The sequence below is a fragment of the Orbicella faveolata genome, unplaced genomic scaffold (assembly GCF_042242905.1).
Source record: "Orbicella faveolata isolate gen_17 unplaced genomic scaffold, um_ofav_v1 contig_13, whole genome shotgun sequence".
In the NCBI taxonomy this organism is placed as follows: domain Eukaryota; kingdom Metazoa; phylum Cnidaria; class Anthozoa; order Scleractinia; family Merulinidae; genus Orbicella; species Orbicella faveolata.
In genome coordinates this window covers 6,410,931-6,434,319 of record NW_028301540.1, presented here as the reverse complement: position 1 = coordinate 6,434,319, position 23,389 = coordinate 6,410,931, and the positions used below count along the sequence as shown (strand labels likewise).

The window sequence follows — 23,389 nt, the reverse complement described above, 5'->3', positions numbered from 1 at the left end:
TTTTAAACATTCCGCATGTTGCGAAAAATATTAGAAGGAAAATGAACACAATAGCCTCCATTTGACTTTGTACGGATATTTGTCCTTGGACATTAACTATTCTTACTGAGCCTAATACCCCACGAGTCATTTTCTTGGTATACACGAGCTTTCAGGCGGCGCGTAGATCAAGAAAGTCAAGAAAATACAAATGACAAGTGAGATATTCCATGATATACTACGAGAGATCGTTGTATAACTATTTTATAGCATGCCATAGAAAATACAGTGGCCAACACAATCAATGCGACAGACATGATGGGATGGTTGGATATAATACCGTCGAATATACAACGGCTTTCCTGTATTCTGATTGGCTGTATTTCCTGGTATAAATTTCGGTATTACCCTCTCATCAAACTGATGATGGTACAGTATGATATATACTGAAATATAACTTGCATTACACTAATATGGGTAACTTTGGTGACAGAAGCTTTATTTGTACAGTCCGGCCATTCCCAGTGCATACGAAGAGAGAAGACAGTACACAAAATACCGTTGGTATGGGATCGGAAACTATGGGCTATTTAACCTTCAGTCCTTGGGTATGAAATTAAATTGAATAGTAAATACAAATGAGGAAACATCATCTCATGTAGCCTGAAGTTCAGCTGTCTTCTGTTCCATACTCTCTCATGGCAGTATTCCACAGTTCATAAGTTGAAATTTCAGCGCCATTCCTGACGTTGTGCGCTGAGAGCAGCCTCGTCCCCAGACCCGCCATTTTGAAAAGTGGAGAACATCCTGGCGACGAGGTTACGTTGGGCTGTATGGGCTTCTGGGTCTGTCCCATATCTCCGTGCGGCTATTACTGGCAATTTGGTTTGCATTCCTGCCAATGAAGGGAGTTGTTTTGCCGTCTTGCTAAGATTTGAAATTATCTATCTTTGGGGAACTACGGATCCATTATCGACAGCAAGGTTAGTGTTGAATGATATTCCTTTCTGTGGCCTATTAACAGCAACACAGCTTTTCCATTTTCTTGTTTGAACATAAATTTCTGTAATCGAAGGATTCACTTCCGCTTTCGATTTGTTCAATCGATGTTCAGTAATTTGTGCCAAGCTTTATTCGTCTTCAGTGAATTATTGTCATCTATTGCAGGTCTTGTTCTGAGGAATTTGAAGCGAAAATGTGATTAACGGCATTGAGGTAAGAATTTTAGTAAACTGTGAGTAACAACCAGCTTGGGTTTTTGTAGCTCGGACAGCTGGACAATGATCCACTCTGGCATGCTGTAATATTTCCAAAAATCAAAACCTTTATGTTTGGTTCCTTTGGGCTCCTGGGGTCATTCAGTCATTAATATCGACTGCAGGTTGCTTTGATGGATGAAGATGAAGATCAAAAGGAACATTCTGTGTACCGTCAACTCTCTCATGGCGCGTTTCTTGTTGGCTGATAGGATAGGATAGGATAGGATAGGATAGGATAGGATTCCTTTATTTCAACACGATGAGTTTTAAAGCTAAAGCTTGTTGGGTTGTGTATAAAATAAACGAAAGACCTAATAACAATGTGATAATAAGTAAAAATTTTAAAACTACTAACCTTATAAGAACCTGATCTATATTTGCAATATTTGCATCATTACACGGCTGATTGATCGTATAATACTCTCCTGCCTGTCTGTCAAGTCTAAACTTGCTTTATACTTGAAGTATAACAGATTAGGGTTTAGACTCCCCGAATGATGATGACAACAGATTAGTAATGACTAGTTTCCAACCTTTATATGAATCAAGTCATTTGATCAACATTTTATTTTCAACAGCTCAATATCTTAGGGTCAATTTGTATTTTGAAACACCCAACTAATTTGTCATCTCATTTTAATTTTTAATTTGTCTTTTAGTTGTTCAGGAATGTTACTTTCAGTTATATATCATGCAAAACCAGAGATTCATTTGTCCTCATGGCACAAACTATTTGACCTGAAATATTTACAGACCTGCCAACTCTCCCGGTTTTCCCGGGAGTCTCCAAGTTTTTCATCAAATCTCCCGGTCTCCTGGTTAGAGCACCAAATCTCCCAGGAACTACCTACTGTGGCTCTTTTTAATTTTTTTTTTTCATTAATTTCGTTATTTTCAAGACATCGGGAACATTCGGAAGACCTTCGGGTGATTTTTGGAGAGTATTCAGACATTGTTGAAAATTATATTCTTACAATGCAAAGATTTCTAGCCGTCTCCAGGTTTTTGTACTCTGGGGGTTGGCGGATATGTATTTACCATTTTTTTTACATTTCCAGTACTCCTGGCAGTCCAGACGTGTGCCTAGCAGATGTAATTAATTTAAATTGGGCTTAATGCAAAAGACTCTTGAATGGAGTCTCAAATTTTAATACACATGCATTTAGTGACTACAGTTTAAGTCTGAACTGTGGCAAAAAAATTATTGCACATTTTAGTGAACAAAAGCACAAAATTTGGGATTGTAGATGTAATATATCAAACACGAGATACAGTGTTTCATCGGGATATCCAAACACACTGAGACAAGAGTTGAAAATACGACATGGAGTGGAGTATTTTTGACGAAATTCAAGGTGTTTGGATAGCCAATGAAATGCTGCCTCTTTTGTTTGATATATCTTATCAGTCAAAACAAAAACTAAGGAGTAAACGGAGTAGTAAATTCATCAAAATCTATGTTAAATAAGACTGGGTATGCAAACCTCCTTCATGGTTGTGATTTTCTTTGTTTTAACTTCATGAATCATTAATGAGTTTGTGAAAGATTTGTCATGCATAGGAGGGGGCATAGGGGCCTATTAAAAACCAAAAATTGCACAGAAAATGGCTCAAAACTGCAATAAATTTCGTCCAAAACCGAAAACCAAAATAGAAGCTCTCACTGACAAAGCTTTGGTAGGCTTTAGAATCTCTCTTTCTGTTATTTAATTTTTGTATGTCTGAACTTGTTTTAGTTTCTTTCTGCATAATCTAAAAATTTGCTTTCTTGTAAATTAAATTGGCTCCACAGACCTATAGCAATCTAAAACTAGTCTAAAAGGTTGCACAGTAAAATGATTTTAGGTAATACTTGTTTAAAAGAAACACCACATTCTGTAGTTGCTTTTTGAGTGCCATTGTCAGGATTTTCATTTGTCAGAATTTTTATAGGTGTAAGCACAATGGCAGCCATATTTTAGATTCCAGATTAAAAATCTCGGGAGACACAACCAAACTGGGGAGTTTTTATTTTGGATTTGTTCACTTTTGTGTAAACGGCAAAATCAATCCAGTACTAAAACGTTCCGTATTCATCACAAATCTGGAACAATTTCCTTTAGTGTAAACCTAGTCTCAGTCTACTTGAGATCTCATTTGAGCGAAGGCGGGTACTGTACTCAGAGTAGACGGGTGCCGGTACCCAGGTCCCGGCTTCTAATAAAACCCCTGGTCACATAATTCAAGAATTACATTATCCACGGCTATCTTTATTTCCCTACCAATGACGTAATCCTTGCATGTTCTGACACATTCTTTGCTTGGCTTGCAAATATTTAATTTTCCTTCCGATCTCTGAACTCACTTCAATAAAAGAGCTCGACGATTCACTTCTCTTGTCTGAAAATAAGAAAAATACTCAGAAAACTAAATACTCGATCCTGGCAAAATAAACTTGCAAAGTAAATGAGATCTTATTTGTCATGTAGAGAAAGTGAAAGATGCAACGTCAGCGCATTCCATGGCTGACATAATACCTTTTTTTAGCATATTCACTATTCCCTTCGAATCCAATGCCTCGATAAAACCAAAAGAAAATATATTTTACACACAATAACGAAAACAATATCTGTAACATTGTCCGTGTATTAATGTTTCAACGGCTTTTGGCGAGGAAACAACGCAGGTTGCATGATTCAAAATTTGACCAAGAGGAAGTTTGGGTCTGGTCACCGACAAAACTAAAATTATAATAATAATAATAATAATAATAAACCCCGGGTAGAACATGAACTGCACTTGGCCCATGGCCACCCGGTTAATGATTATAAATCCTGGGTAGAACATAAACCGCGCTCGGCCCATGGCCGTGTGGTTAACAAGGTCACCACCAGCCTCCCTGCCATTTAAAGACTAGGTTACTGAGGATACAACTGTAAAATGGCTTATTTACCTTTTTTATTTCTTAAACTGAACAAGATGTAAATTCAAGAAATGTAAACAAATACAAATGCAAAATTTAAAAACATTTGGTGATGCGCTCTCTTGCAGGGTCACTGGTCAAAACTTCAATACGATGTTGTCTTGAGAAATATTTGTTACAAGTGCTGGCGATCTGAAATTGAGTTCTAAGTGTCGCCAACAATTCAAATGCCTTTCCTGGAAAATATTTCGCCCAGTACAAGTTAATTTACTGCAGGCTATTATTATCTATTCATCGCTAGTTGAACTTCACGTACAGATCATTATCTGACAATTGATCAAACTTAGTTCCAATGCCACCAAAGTAGATCAAACATGCAAAGTATGCATGTGAACACAATGCTTTTAATCTTTCATTACTGCTAGTAATTGTTATTAATTAACTAGTTGGCCTCATGGCGCTGGGCTGGCATTTAGTTCTCTTGAGGAATTTTATTTTGGGGGAAGCTGGTATTAATCCACCATCATTAGTGGTCAACTGTCTTACCCAGGAAAGTCAGATTAGAGAGGGGGAAGGCTGAGGGTACAATTTGAGAGGAGAGGCCTGAGGGGTCATTATTAAAAGTGAAAGGCTAATAAGAGAAGTGAGGGTGTGAAGTGTGGAAATCTCCTTATAACCTTCTGGATCATAGTTACAAATTAAATGAAATGTACCTGCGAGAAAGGGCTCTACAAAATATAAATGGATGAGAAAACTATACTTGAATATTTCCCCTTGTTTTTAAGAACAGTTGAATAGAAAGATGCTTTATTTTTACAAGGAGGTAATTTATTTTTCTTTTGAAACCAACACTTCCGAGTTTAAAATGTTTCCCAATTCATGCATGAAATGTAACACACTGTTAAAGCACACAATCCCTTTTTTGTGAAGGAATAAGCAGTTAAAGTTTATTTTGTTTTAGAATCAAAATGAAGTTATTTTAATCTTTAACCACCCTGGTTTTAATGTCTTTATAGTGCTTCTTGTTGTAACTATGTAAATTATTAAATAATCTTAATCTTGACTGCAGTGAAAATGAAGACGAAACTTCAGTGATTGTGTATGTGAGAGAATTGACTAACTGGAGGAACACTGGTCAGTGATATGATTGTTTACGAGAGCTTAGTATTCTTAAAATATATATTATATAGAATTATTTTCATGTACATGGTGAAGTTTACTCAACGTTACTCAGGTACACAGAATCTAAGAAATGACATGTCATAAAGAAATGTGATGGAAAAATAAATTGAGAAGACTGCTCAAATGATGGGAGAAGACTTGTAGATTGTGATAGCTAGCCAAGCTGAGTGATTCCCTGTTGCTTAACAAATCTCTCTGCAATCATTACACATCTCCTTGCATACCTAGCAGGTTAAGAATGCTGCCTGCAATATTGTGGCAAAAGTGAATGTGTGTCTTTATTTCTTATGCCACTGCTACCTTGTTGCAATAGTATCCTTGAAACAGGGGATCAGACATCATTTGAGTGAATGCATGGGAAGGACTATTACCTTTATTGGTCCACTTACCGGTAACGAATAGACTCCATGTTGCCATGTATCTGTTCAGTAACAGATCGCAGATGACATCAAAATGTGGTAAGAACAAAAACGTGGTACACGAGGCGATAGCCAAGTGTGTCACTGATGTTCTGGTCTATCAACTTTATTGGTCACAAAATTACAATATAATTAAAGAAGAAGAAAAGGACTAATAGGAATTAGGCGAACAGGAAAATAAAGTTACCCATGCGAGGCGCAACCCTAAAAGCTAGTAAGAATGGTGATAGAAAATCTTAAATATGATAAAAATTACAATAAAATCTAATAATTACTTATAGTTAAAAATTATAGTTAAATCAATTAATTACAATAGTTAAAAACAAGATGCAGATAATATTAGTCACATTTTGACGTCTTCTGTGATCTATTACTGAACAGACGCACGGTAACGTGGAATATATTTGTTTTGTATCATAACGGAACAAACTACTACAGATAAAGCTCTTTTTTTATTTCAAAGTCTTTCAACATAACTCGAAAGCCAGCCTTTGCCCACTTTGGCAAACATGAAAAAAGCAATTTGACGTAATCTGTTGTCTATACATTATGAAGCAATCTCATTGGTTGCTATGCATAGCAAAGAACTGTGATTGGTCCAGGAAAATCACGCCACTGTCAAACTTGACTCGAGCGTCGCTTCTCATGGAGCGAAAACTTGCAGCGAAATATATTGCAGGAGTTGAAAAAGTATGCTTGGAAAACTTGCAGTTGCGGTCAACCTGGAGGCTATTCAATTAGAGTTTTGAATGGAAGGAGCGTTTGTGATGGTGCAAATTTGTGTCCTCTGTGGTTTGTGATTCTCAAATCAGTTTGAAATAGTGTCGGAGACACCTTTTAGCTGCGATACAGCTGGCCGTGATCTGTAGTGAGCTATACTTTGCTTGGTGTTGTGCCCTGAAACGGACTGGAGTATTCGCGTCGGAAAGCAAGATTATGTGTTTATTTTAACTGATTTTAATAATGACATTTTGATGTTTTGATGTTTCATACCTGACATCAATCAGTGTTTCAACAGTTATTTTGAGACTGAGAAAAGTTGAATTTTTAAATAAATTAATCTCATTAACATTTTGTTTATTGGGTTTGTTGAGTTATTTTTTTGTAAAAAAAATACCTCTTAGTCGGCGCGTCGGGTATGTTATGGACGGGTCAATGGGTGAGTGAGTGAGTGAGTGAGTGAGTGAGTGAGTGAGTGAGAGATGTATGTATGTCACACCAATCAGATTGGATCTACTATGAACAGCCAATCAAATTTCTTGTTGTAAAGGTAAATGGTACGTGAGAAACACAAGGTATGTATAAACACAAGGACTTTGGTAATTGAAAAATAAAGAGTGACGTGTATGTTGCCGGTTTGTGATTTTTAGTCCGGTTTGGAGGGGAGTGTGACAGTTACATACGTACATTGGGTTGTTTTAGAGTGCATAATTTTCAGTGTAATGGTGGCTAGTTACGAACGAGATGAGTCATGAGTTTTGAAGCAGTTCATGAGTAGTAGGCAAATGGCACGAGATATTTTTATTTTTAATTACAAAGGGTAACTTGATACTTTTGTTTTTCACAAGGAGTTAATTCAATTAGAGGTCACGAATCGTCGGTTCTAGTTCTTAGGACATGTTTTAGAGGAGACGAGACTATTTAGATTTGAAGCAGTTCTAACGTTTACCATAGTAAGTGCAGGTAACGATTGCTTTGTTCTTATTGCATGCAAATATAACGAGATATTTTTATTTTTTAGTCACAATGGGTAATTTGACACTCTTGTTTTTCACAAGGTAGTAAATTCAATTAGAGCTGACGAATCGTCACCACTTGTTCCCACGAGATGTTTGCTATTTTTAGTTAGAAATGGTAACTCGACACTTTTGTTTTTCATATGGGAGTAAATTCAATTAGAGCTTACAAGTTATCGGCTATTGTTCCCAGGATATTAAACAAAAAAGCTTTCATTTCTAGAGTGTTTTTACGTCTCTGCAGTAGCAGTTTAATATTTTTATTTGATGGGCATTTTATGACATTCTTTTCAGTCCGATATTTTTAAAGGTAAAAAGTATGAAAACTGTTCAAATGTTCTTTGAAGACTGTGTGGCACCAAGTTAAAGTGCAATTTAATTAAATCAGACTTTCAACGTGTCCGAGAGGTTTTTTCTCTTTCTTTCAATTTTCGTTGAAGTAGTGTTGTTGCGTTGTGTTGTGTAAAAAGGGTAAACTTACGACTCGTATAAAATGCGAAAAGTTCTCTTAACTTGAGTATTTTTGAGCAAAATTCCTCTTGGGGACTGGTAGGGCTCCCGAGGGGGTACTCCCAGAAAAATTGGTTGGGGGTGTGCGGCCCGCTTCCCAAAACCCTTACCCTATTTATGACCAAAATCTGCGATATTCCTTACCCTATTTATGACCTGACCAAAAATTCGAAACCCTATTTACGACCTGACCCTCAAATCAAAACCCTGTTTCAGACCTGCGTTATAATTAGCTCCCTAGTTCAAACCAATGTTAAATTACCGTAAACATATAAATTTGTGAAGGGCTTTTGTTGATTTTCTTTTCGATAATGATGAAAAAGTGGCTTCTTCTTAAAGCATACCCATATCAAGGCTAGAGTGCAAAAACCGTACCCTATTTATGACCAAAATGACCAAAATCAGCTAAAATCGATACCCTATTTATGACCAAAACGGCTGAAAAACCATACCCTTCGGGGCCGCACAGACCTATATAGCCCATATAAGGGAGTCCCCCCCCCCCCCCGGGGGGAAGGGCTACGTGATCGGTGAGTGAGGAAGTTATGCATGTGCGCGTGTCAGACCAATCACAGTGTGGGTTGTATCAAAGAACGAATAAAATTGCCTGTTAGAAAATAAGATGCTCTCTTCATTAATCTGGAGACGTGTCAGATTACTGTAGTTTGTTCAGTCAAACATTTTATGGCTTACTATTTAGTTATCTTACCATTACCGATGTAACATCGTATGTACATCATAAACTCCCAGTTTCTTTCTTGCTGTACATCGCAACCAAAAAACTTGTCAGATCAACCAAATCATTACTGTAAACAGTTCCATGAATGCTCCTATCTCCGAGACTTATAGTTCACAAAAAAATAACTCTTGCACGCCTTGCGTGCCTATGTTTATATTCAAGATAAAGCAATGGTTCTTGGCTTACCAAGACCAATTTTGTGCTTGGTTTAGTCTCGCTCGACTGCCAACTGAAACAGCTCGAGTATTTTTTCTGAGTCATTTTCTACGAAGAGATGGCTTTATCTTTCTTCTTCCTGCTGTCGCACCTGTTCAATGCCTGGACAAGACTTTTTTGTACCTTATCTTTTGAACAGTCACGTAATTCTCAAAACTTTCCGCCATTTTAAAACAGAGAGGGAAAAACTCTGTAATGAGGACATCAATCATGCATCTGTCCTCTAATAGATCATAGGCGAGAACCAATCAAAATGCAAGAATAACTTGGGTTATTATATAAAAGGGAATAGATTGTGAAAAAACTTGTATTGGTAGGTACATAACATTACAAAGGGATTTGATTTTATACATGAGTGAGGGAAAAAAACATTGTGAAGAAAATCAAGTCTATTAGGGTAGCTATTTTTACTTTGTAATGCAACCATTGGTAGCCCTGGCATTTTGATTTTAACATAGAGTGCTTTGAGCCTTGTTGAAGATTTGTTTATTTGAGCTTGGAAGTGGACTTTTTTGCGTTAGATTTTATTCTTATGTTACATTTCAAATTGGCATATCCATGGACAATTAATAGACCACTTTTTATATATTAACATTCAGTGGGGCAGCGAGGCTTAGAGGACACAAACAAAGGAAGGGATGACCATGTTTACTTTTCTTTGTGTTCTCTAGGCCTCACCATCAAGCTGAATTTTAATATATTGAAAAAAGTGGCTTATTGGAAAGCCCTGATTGACTGGGGCCAACCTCTGACACTAGTACAGCCAAACAGATGTCATCAGTCAGTTCTGTTAAAGTGCCTATGGAGTAAATAATAATTACTGCTTATTTGAAAGGCTTTTCAAAAAGAGAGGAATGGCATTTTCCTTTTAGAATAGCTTCTTTCATTTTAGAGACATTTACTATACATTTTTGTGTTATGCAAAGTAGGAAAGTGATGACGTCATAAATCGTTCCTCTAAAATTTAATACACTGAAACAAGAATATCTCGAGAAATATTGTTATAATTATTAATATTGCTGTGTTCTTACATTTTTTAAGAATTGTTCCTACACAAATTAAAACTGCTACGTTGGGTCAGTTGCTCAAGGCACCCTTACCTTCAGCATTTAGAAATGCTGCCTAGGCTTGGTCGCTCCACGCTCCCTCGTCTTTGGCAGCAATAAGTGTTAGAAAATCTATAAGGGCTTGACAGGACCGCAATGCGTCAAAAGGACTACAGCTAAAGCTAAAGCTTCATACAGTAGCCCTCTGCACTCATAATCACTCCATAGTCATTATAGTAGGTAATCTTTATATCATCAAAACTCAACGAAAATGTGTATTTCCAGTGACTGCCAAACTCACAACAAGCAACACTAACTGAGTTCACTAACTAAGTACAGAAAAAATGTTTTCTTTACTTCATGCAGGTATAACTGGAGGCCTAACCTTTTGTACCCTGGATTACGATGGCGGCTACTGCCCCTTCACCCCTGGCTAGCTCTGTGGAGAAGACAAATGGAGCAAAGCTCAGCAGACTTCTCATTGATGGTGGATCAACGGTTCTTAGGAGGATTTTCGACAGTCATCATCCTCCAGCAAATCTGCTGGCTGATCTCAATGCAAGCTATCACACTCTGAACAATCTCTTAAGGAGCAGGGTTTTACATAAACCTCAGTGGAACCTGCTCTTCCCACCTGGTGGAGCCACACCAGACTCTAACAAATTTGACATCACTTTGTTATTCCTCCTTCTAACCAACATTTGTGGACTCTCCCCTCCTCCCTTGGGTTGGCACACTAAGCCACGCCCTAGTGACACCTCTGTTGAGGCAAACTTTGCTCGCATCAAGTTTTTCCGCAATAAGTTGTACGGTCATGTTACCAGTACTGGTATTGATACACCTACTTTCTCTGCTCTGTGGCTGGAGATTAGTGCTGTTCTTGTTACTCTTGGCTTGCCTCAGGCGGAAATTGATAGATTGAAAGCAGAGCGTTGTGGAGAGGAAGACTTTACTGACGTGTTGTTTGAGTGGGCTCACAGTGAGGAGGATATCAAGTCACAGCTGAAGGACATACGACAAACTCTTGATGAAGTACATTCGACTCAACTTGAAGATCATAACATACTTCTGGGTAGGAAGAGGAAGTTGGAAGAAGTACTTCAGTTAGAGACCAAAACACAGCAGACTGTTGATGAAGTATGTCAGTCCCAGATCAAAACACAGCAAACTGTTGATGAAGTACGTCAGTCCCAAACCAAAACACAGCAAACTGTTAATGAAGTACGTCAGTCCCAGACCAAAACACAGCAAACTGTTGATGAAGTACGTCAGAACCAACTAGAAGATCGTGGGACAATTCAAGATAGCAACATGAGGCTGCAAGAGGTATTTCAGATCGACGCAAAAACGCATCAAGTTGTTACAAATGTTCGTGAAACTCAAATTGATGACAGCAAAGTAATTCAAGAAATTCGTCATACCCAGCATGAATTCCACAAGACACTACAGGAGACGAAGTCTAAAGTAGAAGAAATACAGCAGACTCACGAGAAGTTATTAGGAACCCAAGATGAACGGTTTGACTGTTTGCGCCAAGATTTGCAGCAAACAGCTGAAGACTTGGAAGGACAAAGAGAAAAGCACAGAGTAAACGAAATCCTCAAGAAACTGGCAAAGATTGAGATCCAGAATAACGTAAGATTTCACGCAGAGAGATACGTAAAGGAAACCCGTTTGTCAATCTTTTCCAAAGTCGAGAGTTGGTTAAATGACAGAAGTTCCCCAAATCGTGTGATGGTGATCAGTGGAAATGCTGGGATGGGGAAGTCTGTAATCTCAGCTGTCATGTGTGAAAAGATGCAAGATGCTGGACAGCTAGCTGGAAGCCACTTCTGTCAGCATGACAGGGCGCGCCACAGGAATCCCAAGGTGATGCTACAGTCTTTAGCCAGTCAGCTGTGTGATTCTCTGCCAGACTACAAGAAAGCGCTCGTGGAAAAGCTGTCAAGAAATCTGGGTGTGGAGATAAACAACATGGAGGTGAAGGATCTGTTTGAAGTGCTGTTTGAGGAACCTCTAGCCAGCTTGAACGACCCTGGTTTAACCTATCTGATGGTAATAGATGGATTGGACGAAAGCGAATTCCAAGGAAGAAATGAGCTACTAGATGTAATCGCCAATTACTTCCAAAGTCTTCCACGGTGGATTCGATTTCTGGTGACAACGCGACCGGAAAGAAACATAGCAGAAACTCTAAAGAATTTGCGCCCCCTGCAACTGGATCCAAACGTTGAAGAGAACGTGAAGGATATTTACCTTTGCTTTGAAAAGCAAGTCAGCCATTTATTGCAATCTGAGCATCGAGAAAAGATCTTGCAAGCACTGGTTCAAAAGTCAGAAGGAGTCATGCTATATGCTCATTACCTGGTAGATTTCATACTGAAGGAAGTGCCAGTTTTAACCCCTGAACTGCTAGACAGCATCTTACCATCAGGTATTTCGTCTGTATACCAGTCGTATTTCAAGCGTCTGGAGACTGAACTTTGTAAGGAACTTAACGTCACGGAGGACCACTTTTGGAATTTCCTGAGTGGCGTCACAGTTGCAAGAGAGCCATTGTCTCTTGGTTTCGTGTCTAAATTGTTGCTTTCAGGTAAATCAACATCAGTGTTTCAAAGAAAAGTAAAAGCGGCAATTGCCTGTGTCTCGGCACTTCTACCCGTTCAAGACGAGTGCGTTCACTTCTTTCACAAGTCAGTTAAAGACTGGTTGATTGAAAAGGCGAACTACGGACATCATGACTTCAGTGTGGACGAAAAAGAAGGCCATGAAGTCCTTTCCAAGCTCTGCATTGATGAGCTTGATGAGGTGAAACGAAAAGGCGTTGACGGCGCACAGTTCCCTGACACTGCAAAATACGCTCTGCGACATGGAGTTCAACACATGCTACAACTAGGGGATGCGAGAGTATGCAGTCTTGAGGACGTTGTTACGAAATTTGTTTTGGACGTAGAGCTTGTGTACGCAAAGTTGTGTTTAAATGCTACACTGGTGTTTGAAGACGTGGTTTGTGTACAGAAGCAAATGGGCATCGAAAAATGTCATGGGGCCCTTAACACTTTGTTGGTCTTGTTACGAAAGCATATTGCCACATTAGAAATACTGCCTCACACCATCTTTCAAAGCTTGTTGAACGAGGGCGGACCTGAACTGTCATCTCAAGCTTTAAACCTTTTAGAGACGAAATATTCTGAAATGGCGTATATGGAATACTTGCACAAGAAGGACCTGCAAGGGCGTGTTCAGGCCAGATTTGAATGTTCAGATGTCGTAGCTTGGTTTGATGTTTCACCGCAGTTAGACTACATGGTATGCAAATGTGTTGATGCCACGATACAGCTATGGTCGCTCCATACTAGCAAGCAGCTATGGAAACGAGATGTCAGAATCCAGTATGATGCTGATCCTTACTATGATCCACATAGATCAGTCTTGTTATTTCCTGACAAGCCATGGTATCGCTCAGTAGTGTTTCATCCTACAGAGGACCTTGTCTTACCAGGAATCCTCAGTCGTGCCTATACGTTTGACGGAGACCGGAAACCACTTTTTCCTTCGAGCAAGTGCGATTTCCAGCTTTGTTCAATTTCTGCAGAAAAGATCATGATGCTAACTGATTGCCCCAAAGATGCTAAATCAGTTATCATGTGGAGTCTGACAGATGGCTCAGAGATAAATCGTTTTACATGGAGTGACGATATTGCGTCCTTTGCTTGGTCTCGCGATGGAAGACTGCTAGGAATTTCTGGCGTTTCTGGTTCGATTGGTTTGCTTGACCTAATGGATGGTTACAGAACTCTAGCAAGGACAACTATTTCAGTAGGATGTGGAATGATAAAGTTCTCCCCTGACTGTCGATGTCTTTATTGCGTCAACATTGATTGTCGTGTGCTCTTTCGTTTTGGCGTCAACATTGAAAATGATGGAACCTTTTCCTTGGCTGTTTTGCCTGACAAAGTGTCTTATGACCCCTGGAAATTTAAATCGTATAGTGAGACCGGATTTTTATTAGGACATCCTTTTTGCTTGCCATTTGAAAGAGATACCACAATCCCACTGAGTCCTAGACTTGCTTTTGTGCTGAATAAACAATCTGTATTGGCAGTTTCTTATCATGGTTACATCATAGATATGTTGCAGCTTGATGAACTGACGAAAGATAGTGCCAGAGATCCAACGACTGCTGTGAGGAAAGTTGTATTATCATTGAATGGTGACAGGCTGTTTGTTATCACTGGAACAGATGGCAGTCTAGCAACACTTATGGCTTGGGACATTTCAAGTGGTATGTTCACACCTGGGAAAAGAGTTTTTGAAGACTTTTGTGGGTTTCATGAACCTAATCTTGTAGCTGTAAGAGAAGGTGTTCTGTTGCAAACCAGTCGCGACACCCTTGAGCTATGGAATTTTGAGTTGTCTGAGTGCATCCGAAGTTGGACTGACTTAGTGTTCCTCGAGAAACTAATCCCCATATCAGAAGAACGAGTGGCCTGTGAAAGATTCGGAGGCGTTATCATTGTGGATACAACTAGGGAAGGCATTCTGTCAACAATTCCTATTCATGGTCATTTTGTTGCATGTAACAGTAAATGCCACGTGATAACCGCTGATGAGGAGGAATTGCAGATGCAATGTGGTGATGTTGTTTTCTGGAAGATATCCCGTCCTTTTGCAGTCATTTACCGTCTTCAATTGACGACATTTTCTCCTACTGAACAATATTGCGTACTTGCTGAAGTCCTTGGCAAAGCCCTTTACGTCCTCGATGTAGTTTTAGGAAAATTACTCCGAACAATACAACTACGTACTCATCTGCCAAGGATACTTGTTACAACCGTTAGTTGCAAGTTTGTTAATGACGAGTGCGTTGTCTACGTCACTGATAGACCAGAAGGTCATGATTTCCTTCAGCTGCTTAATGTCAAGTCAGGTGACCTGCTAAGTGAAATTTCTCTGGAACGCCAAGTGTGCAGTTCAGCAGCTTGTCCTCGTGAGCGTCTTGTCGCCATTGGCTATGAAGATTCCAAAGTGAATTTCAAAGTTCTTCAGGTGAAGTTGCCGGGAGATAAACACAGCAGGAAGAACAAAAGGTCAGGTTTTATTAATAAGGAACAAAGGTACAATACATTGACTTCAACCGAGCCACCTGAAAGATTTTAACCAATCACAGTGCGATTTTCCAACAGAAGAATCTAAGTTGATCTCACGAATCATGACCAATTCTTAGCTTTTGGAACGGACGATTTTGATTGGCTGGTAATTGGATTCAAATTTCTTGACTTGAACAGTACCACAAGCGAGCGATAAAAATAATTTCAGTTGAACCTAGCGCGTAGAAAACAATGCGTCGCGGTCCAGGGACAAAAATGATACTTTGAAGAACTAATTTTCAACTCGACTGGAAAATCCTGTTCTTTAACGAAAACAATTTTCAATCCAACACAAGATAGCTAATACCCTGAGTCTGGCAACAAAAATAATTGAGTGCATGACAAGCGACCATTCGGAGTGTACGTGCTTGGTTCAGATTGTTTTTGTCGCTCATTTGTCAAGCTGTTCAAATTAACGACAACAGCGAACATTGACGCTGCTCCAACCACGAACAAACTCAGCTACGTATGGCTCAAACTCGTGCTGTGATTGGCTGCAAACTCTGTGGGAACCCACTTGAAGTCACTACACTGTAAAAGCAACACAGATAGTTAAAATTGTTTAAAACATTCGTCAGTACTAATATCAGTGAGGTAATCCCGGATATTAACATAAAACTTGCATCAGAAATGAAATTATGGTAAACGTGAAACTCGGTGAACAATAATTCGACCAGTTTGTCCCGAGCACGGGACAATGGGGGAAAAATTTGAGGTCCCCGCGGTTCAAACCTATGAGCTACCGTATACCAGTCGAGTGCTCTAACCACTGAGCTTCTGATAAGCTCTGGTGACTTCGGTCATTTTACTAGATTCCGTAGGGACGTGATTCTTGCAGTATAGGCAGGGCGCATGTCACTATAGAACCAAGAAACATGACCTAGCTCACCAGGAGTTGTGTGTAGCTCAGTGGTTAGAGGGTCCAACTAGAAGCGGAAAGACATAGCTTCCAATCCTATCGGGGACTCGGAGTTTTTTCCAATAACACTTTTTATTATAGCTTGTCTATTGTTCATCAATTTCCTCTGAGTTTGTCGATTCTTTTGTCCTGTAACTCCTCCTCCCCCATCCCAGGCCTGGATGACTGAGATAAAAGAACTGAAATATTTCTTCTTGATTCAGTTACATATTTCACTGGTAAATAACATGCATGTGTGGTCTTCCTACACAATAAGAATGATCTGTGTGTTTGATTAGACTGGCCAGCTTATTGTACATCATGTTGTTTATGTGATCTCATATTTCAATTTTTCCTTTTCTTTTTTTCGTGTTTTGCGACAGGATCAAGCCTAAAGAGTGATAAGAGTACACTGCAGCTAGTTGTAATTTCCAGACGAATCCGTTGACTGGATAATATAGTAGTAAAATGATCGAGTACGAGCCATTTCAGCCAAGAAGAGGACAGACTTTGCAGTAGATCTGTAAATAGGCTTAAGGTGAAAATGTGATATTTTAAACTACTGAAGGGGCCTCTTTATTTCTTAGGAGAACGTGTAAGATGCGCACCACCAAAGAATCGCGCGATTCTTCGGTCACGAATTCTTTCTATAAACTTCTGTGAGAGCTAGAGGTTTAAAATTGCGTAAAAGAATCAATTTCATCATTTGCTGAAATACAATTTTAAAACGTTAATATGTAAGTTTAAGTGTAAATAAGTTGCCGTTTGTGGTAAGGTAATTAAAAGAGTGATTACATTTACCGGTTTAGAGAAATGACGGAAATTGGAGAAACTTGTTAAACAAGAGTGTACATGCTGTTAGTACAAGACAATAATCGTGACTAACTTTGAATCCAGTTGGAGTGTTTTTAATTTAATAAATTATTTTAGTTTCCTCGTGCCAGTGGAATCGAGAATTGTGCGTGAGTCAGTCTTGTAAAGCTCAAATAGGCAAATGTTTTAGCTACGTTTGAGCAAATGCTGGGTTGAACCTCAAATGCATTAGAGAGCAGCTTGACTTAATGAGACTAGCATTTTCAAAAGTATCGTGTGTTTTTTTCAAACCTAGTTACTTTCTTATAAGATATAAGATTGCACGCGTGTTCTCATTGGGCGATGGGTGTGTTTAGATCAGAGTATGTAAACACAGATTTGTTTCTGTGTTCTAAGAAATAGTTTAATTTACAAAAGCATTAGAGGACTGTTTTCCGTGTTTACGTAGCGTTATCTAAACATTCGGGGAGTTGAGAGAATTCTCGAAAGTTGTGCAAACCCTCCACAGCGCCTCGGGTTTGTATAACTTTCTCGAATTCTCCCAACTCCCTCGTGTTCATATGAAGCCATGTAAACACGGAAAAAGTCCTTAAATATTGTACGGTACCGAATGATTACCTCAGAATTCAATGAAGTTTATTACGTATGGGGTAATCTTTGTCTATAACATTTGCGTTATTAGCTTAAACGTCTCCGTTTTTGATCGACCTACAAAAATATCAGCTTTTAATATTGAAAAGGCATGGCATGATTGACTGTTCCGAGCAATTTGAACCTCATGTACTGTTCTGTAACGTGGGGAAGAACGCATCGGCTCTTTAGGACTTTTGCTATCCAGAAAGTTTGCAGCAGTTTTTTTGGAAAGCCAGTGTCTCCTTCAGTACTACACCCAAAGGGCTAAAGTATGTTTTACTCGCTTTATGTATCAATTCATATCTAGCATGATGCCTGGCTCACTTCTCCTCGCAAAGTCGTATGCCAATAAGACAAAATATAAGCAATGACGTCAGCAAAGATTCCCCAATTCAGACGCTATTACATCATAAGAAAGATTAAGGATGACACTTGTGTATATGAAATCAATCAGAATCAAATTCTGTCCACAGTTTGAACTTGTATAATTTTAGAAAACCCAGTGTCATTCAATGACACTGTGTAAGTTATAGGAAATAGAGCTTCTTAAGGATTTTTAAAAACTGCATTTTATTTAGTTTTTGTAAAAAAGAAAATGTATTTTATCAAAGGCTTTGTAGACGGAGATATTTTCAATTTATTTAGGTTTTGTAGGAAATGCAATTTATTTGAACCGTGTAGAAAAGATGTTATGTTTCCGATCGTTTAACTTACATACACTTTCACAAAATCGCATTATATTTTCATAACGTTTATTACCGAGAGATTTAAAGTTTCCAGTGTAGTATTTTGTTAAAAGTAAAATAATCGATTCGAACACGACTCGATTTAAATTGAATAGAACTTATAAGTTTGTAAAATAAAAAGGCTGTTGTGTTACATCAGTGTATGAGCGAAGCTTAAGTCAACTTGAAATGATAAACCGTGGTAGCCGCGAAGGGGTATAAAGATGCTTTCCTAATATGGCAACGGCGGTTAAGTGTTCTCGCGCATATATCAGCCAATCAGAAAAAACCCAGATATTTTAGAATAAGTCATGTCCATGGGAAATGGTTTTCTTTTCCGCATTCCCATTTCATTAGAGGGGAGGAAATAACCTTTGGTACCCGGGGTAAATTGAATATGAAGACGGCTATATTTAGACGAATTAAGCCCTTATACTCGGGCTACCTTCCCCTACCCCTCCCGCGGAGCCTAGGGTATCAGATTTTTTTATAGAGGCTAGTTGTTCCCGCTGAACTTTTATGATGTTCTCTCTGTATCAATTAACCAGTTCACACAGGAGTACGTACTGATCATTTCAAAGGATAAAGGATGAAGAACAAGTCGGTCAATTGCATTGTCTACAAAATACGCGCAGTGAGACGCAAGTAATGCAAGTTACCAAGTTATATTTCGGTATTATACTGTTACAAGAGATTATCAAGGTAAAAGAGTGAATCCCCCATATAGGCCTTATGTCCAAGGTAATCCCTCTTAAGTTATTTTTACACGTCTGAGCGCCCTGTTTATAACACCGCCAACCAGAGACACTACCAGAATTTGTAGATCTCGTCATCATTGTGGGATATTTCGCGCGGAATGTAAGGAAATAAACAACATACCTTGGCTACTATACGAGAAGCTGATATCATTTCCAATTAAGCTCAATATTAGTATGTGTGCGCTCGCCTCCGGATCGAGCGGTCCGGGTTCGAGCCCCAGCCGGCGACATTGTGTTGTGTTCTAGTGTAAGACACTTAACTCTGACAGTGCCTTTCTCCACCCAGGTGTAGAAATGGGTACCAGCGAATAATGCTGGGGTGTAACCCTGCGAAAGACTAGAAACCAGTGCAGGGGGGAGTAGAAATACTCCTAGTCGCTTCATGCTACAGAAACCGGGACAAGCTCCGGTCTGATGGAACACTTGGCTCGTATGCAGACTTTACCTACCTCAATACTAGTATGCCGCGTTTGGAGTTATTGCAATGCTCGAGAGAAGAAGAAATAACCCTTTAATACCCGGTGTAAATGAAACGGCTGCATGTAGAGACGACATGAGCGCGATTTCTCTCACACACTTTCCTTCCCCCCCCCCTCCCCCACTCTTTCCCTCGCCTCCCTACTCCCCTCCCGCGTCGCCTGCGATATGAGCCTTACGCTAACAGCTCAGTAGTCTTAAGAGACAGACACTCAAAAAGATGTCATAGTAAATGTTGATTTTCATGAGTTGCAGTTTGCGGGAGAATTTAGAGACCTCTCAGCAAAGCGGTGTCCTTCACATATGATCGATAAAATCTTCTACTGAATAGAGCGGTTTTCATTTGAGTGACGAAGAGTAATTGGATTTGCATTACTGCGCTACACGATTGGCTTAAAAAAAAACTCGCGCCACTTTCTCATCCAATCAGAAGTGGTATTTCAAGTTTTGTTTACTGGATTGTCGGTATCCATTTGAAATAGATAGAGTCATTGGTTATCACTCTACCGGCTCAATTGAAATCTGTTCAGCTCAGATCCCAGTTAATTGTAATTCACTCCGGTCCTCAAATTACGGGACATCGAGCTTACAAGTAACAACTTTTTTCTTTTTTCTGTGATTTTGTACCGTGATGGCAGGGTTGGCTATCGACTAGAAGCTTGCAGACACTGGAGACATGATCGGCAACCCGCTCCTGAGAGACCGAGAATTGCCCAAAGACCAAGGCCAAGATTTATTTTTCGCTGCTCCTTTGTCGTGCTCCTGGGGAAAGGGGAGGGAGTACTCCCAGAAAAATCGGCTGGGGGTGTGCGGCCCGCTTCCCAAACCCTTACCTTATTTATGACCTAAGACCGGACCCGTAAATCAATACCCTGCTTCAGACTTGTCTTATAATTAGTTACCTAGTTCAAGGCATTGTAAAGGGCTTTTGTTGATGGTCCGTCTCGATAATGATGAAAAGGTAGTTTCTTCTAAAAAAAAAAAGACATACCGAATTCAGGACTAGGGTGCAATAAACATACCCAATTAAGACTAAAATGACCAAAAACGATACCCTATTTATGCCCAAAACGGCTAAAAACCATACCCTTTCAGTCCTTTGGGGCCGTACATTACATAGCTCATATAAGACAGGACCCCCCGGGATCGTGCTCCACGCTCTGTCCCATTAAACTGCCTGTTCCGCTGTTCTGCGGTCTCTTGAAGGACCCTTGGAGTTTTGCCTTTTCCGCTTGTTTCGAGTCCTATTTTTACAATAACTGCCTAATTTGTCGCGCGCTGATTGCTTCATATTTATCATCAATAGGAGCACAGACGGACATAATTTTAAAGTTGAACTTTTAGCTGTCAAACTGTCAACTTTTTAACTAATGAAATTTTATGGACTTTATTAAGTCACCAATCAAAAAGAGAGAAAAGCTATTGACAACGTTCACGTCACTTTGAATAAACCACTTATCTTTGTCTACGGCAAGTTTACGGCGTCTTTTCCCCTCATTTATTCCCAGCATTTGACCATTTTGGGTTCTTGTTATTGTATACAACTAATTGGCGTCAGTTTTTTATGCGTCTGTGCTCTTATTGATGGTAAATTTCGACATAACGTTGTCAAAGTTTACTGCGGAAGCGCTCGCCTGCGGCTCGTGGTTCCACAGACACTTTGCCAATGTTATGTCGAAATTCATCATCAATAAGAGGACAGACGCATAAAAACCTGACGTCAATTTGTTAAAGTGCGAGTAAAAATTGAGTGTTGGCTGAAGTGCTCCACTGCAGGAGTAATTTTGTCGTCACGCACTATCACTACTCGAAGAAACGTTGGTGAAAGAGCTTTGCAAAAGCTTGAAATTTGTTTTAAGTGTACGTGGCAGATATATTTTTTTTATTTACTTGATGGAATCTGCATGAGATCGTGATATAGAGATCGAAATAAAAATTGGTTATGGTTGTTTTTTCACCGCTATTTAGCTATCTGAAAACGTGAAATTTCACTTCTTGTTGGGTTAGGACCTGGAACTAGTCATGCTGTAACGTCAAAACAAGAATGCAGGTCTACATATCTTTCGTAAATGTTTAATTGTTTGTAAAAAGGTTTCAAAAGCTGTTGGCTTTTCTCAACACAGTCTTTCATTGTTGATTTTCAGGTGCAAAGTATTCTAAAACGTTTCAGGAGACACCATACAGTGACGATATGGAAGATGAAGAAGCCACTTTCTCTCAAACAACAACTGCCGAACCCTCACCATCCTTAGCAGATCAGGGAAAGAACTCTTTTTAATGTCTACGACAAACACGAAAATTTTCTTGACAAACCACCGGCCGGAGGACGTGTTCAATATGCGACTTTCATAATCCTCGTAAATTGTCTGTTTTGTCCTTAGCAAGCTTGGAAACTGCTGTGTGTTTAGTGTGCTTCTCTCGCTCAATCCAGAAACCCAGGGTCTTGCATTCAACTCAGCGGGACTCAACGGCGTCCGAGTTACGAAACTTTGGGCTCTTGCTAGCTTCGCGGATTAGACGTAGAGGTCCGCTGTCATCTAAAAACTGGTCAAAAATCTAACTCACAAGAAACAAATAAGCGAAGCTGGGCTAGACGGACAAATACTGATTATTTTATTTTTGAAAGGCCATTTGTTGCTTGAGCTAATGACGGTGCAAACAGAAACCATATACTTGGCACTTTGTAGCCGATGTGAAGAGTTTGGAATATAATAACTTCATGAGCTGTAATTTTATATTGTGTAATATTGTACAACATTCTGTAAAAAAAAAAGAAAAATCAAATTTTTCAATGAAATATTTACCATTACAGTGGAACCCCGTCACTGACCCAACTATTACGGAGTCTTCCTTCAGTTATTTAAAAACGTCCTTAATAAGAACAGTATTTTCAACACTATTAATTTTAATAAGTTTATATATTTTGAAATCGCATGGAAGGTAGGCTCGATCTCCAGCCGTTTTGGGAGTCCGGCTGTTGAGATAAGGAACGCGGGCTCACAAAACGGCTGGAAATCGAGCCTGGATGGGAGGGCGCCTGATACGAAGCTGCAGAGGCGATAGACAGGTCTGGGGATGTTTTAGTAATGCTTAGTTCGGTGAGGCAACCTATTTGCGGATATGTTAATCAGTTGGCATATGCTCCACATATTTTCCCCTAGTAAAACCAAGGACACACCTACCAGGTCACCCTTTGTTCAGACCAGCCTCATGACTTTTAATTAAGAAAAAAAATGAGATTGGCTACCGGTTTGCGGAAAAAAAAATTGAAATATAGCAGTATTTGTTCGAAGATAATCCTTTTAGATTCTAAATTTGTTTCAGGGGTCTATTTTCAAGTGCTTGATGCTTGAGAACAGAATAAAAACAGAATAACAATGAAGAAAGGCTGATTACTACGTAGAAAACTTAACGCGACAACGACATGATAGAGTGCAAACTGAAAGCCAAGAACTGACACCGTGGTCAGCTGTTTCGAGCTGGTTGGGTCTCGTCAGCACGGTGTAGCAGCAAAAAATAAGGCAACGATCACGAAGGCCAATTGTCTACTGAATGCACAGAGTAATGACCACAGCGCGAATACTCGGGCTACAGCTTACTAGGAGATTTCCGCATGCAAGCTAGTTCGTCCCGTAACTCTTCTTATGTTCACACAGGAGTACGTGCTGATAATTTCAGCAGAATTAATAAGGAAAAAGATCAAGTCCATCAATTACCTTGTCCGCAAATTCTACGCAGAGGGACACAAGTATAAGCTAGCATACAAGTTATCAAGTTTTATAATCAATTAAATATTTTCGCTCGCACGCGATTGGTCTAAACGCGCGTCACGTGTTGAATATACCCCAGCTAAAACTGGGGAATAACCAATTTTTTAAACATTCCGCATGTTGCGAAAAATATTAGAAGGAAAATGAACAGAATAGCCTCCATTTGACTTTGTACGG

The 23,389-nt window shown here is 39.4% G+C and overlaps 1 protein-coding gene across 4 annotated transcripts; it reads left to right on the top strand.

Annotated features, from left to right (window-relative positions):
• Positions 1–838: 838 nt before the first annotated feature.
• On the top strand, positions 839–18,361 carry LOC110060786 (uncharacterized). Of its 4 annotated transcripts, XM_089284372.1 has the most exons (5): positions 840–962; positions 1,147–1,194; positions 5,210–5,274; positions 10,355–15,078; positions 16,420–18,361. In XM_089284372.1, exons 4-5 carry the CDS (start codon positions 10,394–10,396, stop codon positions 16,436–16,438), a joined length of 4,704 nt encoding a protein of 1,567 aa, XP_089140498.1. In that variant the 5' UTR covers positions 840–962; positions 1,147–1,194; positions 5,210–5,274; positions 10,355–10,393; the 3' UTR covers positions 16,439–18,361. The 4 variants fall into 4 exon arrangements, with proteins under 4 accessions (XP_089140495.1, XP_089140496.1, XP_089140498.1 ...); XM_089284369.1 differs by lacking the exon at positions 16,420–18,361 and having other exon boundaries at positions 839–962; positions 10,355–16,356; XM_089284370.1 differs by lacking the exons at positions 5,210–5,274; positions 16,420–18,361 and having other exon boundaries at positions 839–962; positions 10,355–16,356.
• The last annotated feature ends 5,028 nt before the right edge of the window (positions 18,362–23,389 follow it).

Coding starts and splice junctions, on each gene's coding strand:
- LOC110060786 (XM_089284370.1), top strand. CDS start 10,394: ATGGCGGCTACTGCCCCTTCACCCCTGGCTAGCTCTGTGGAGAAGACA.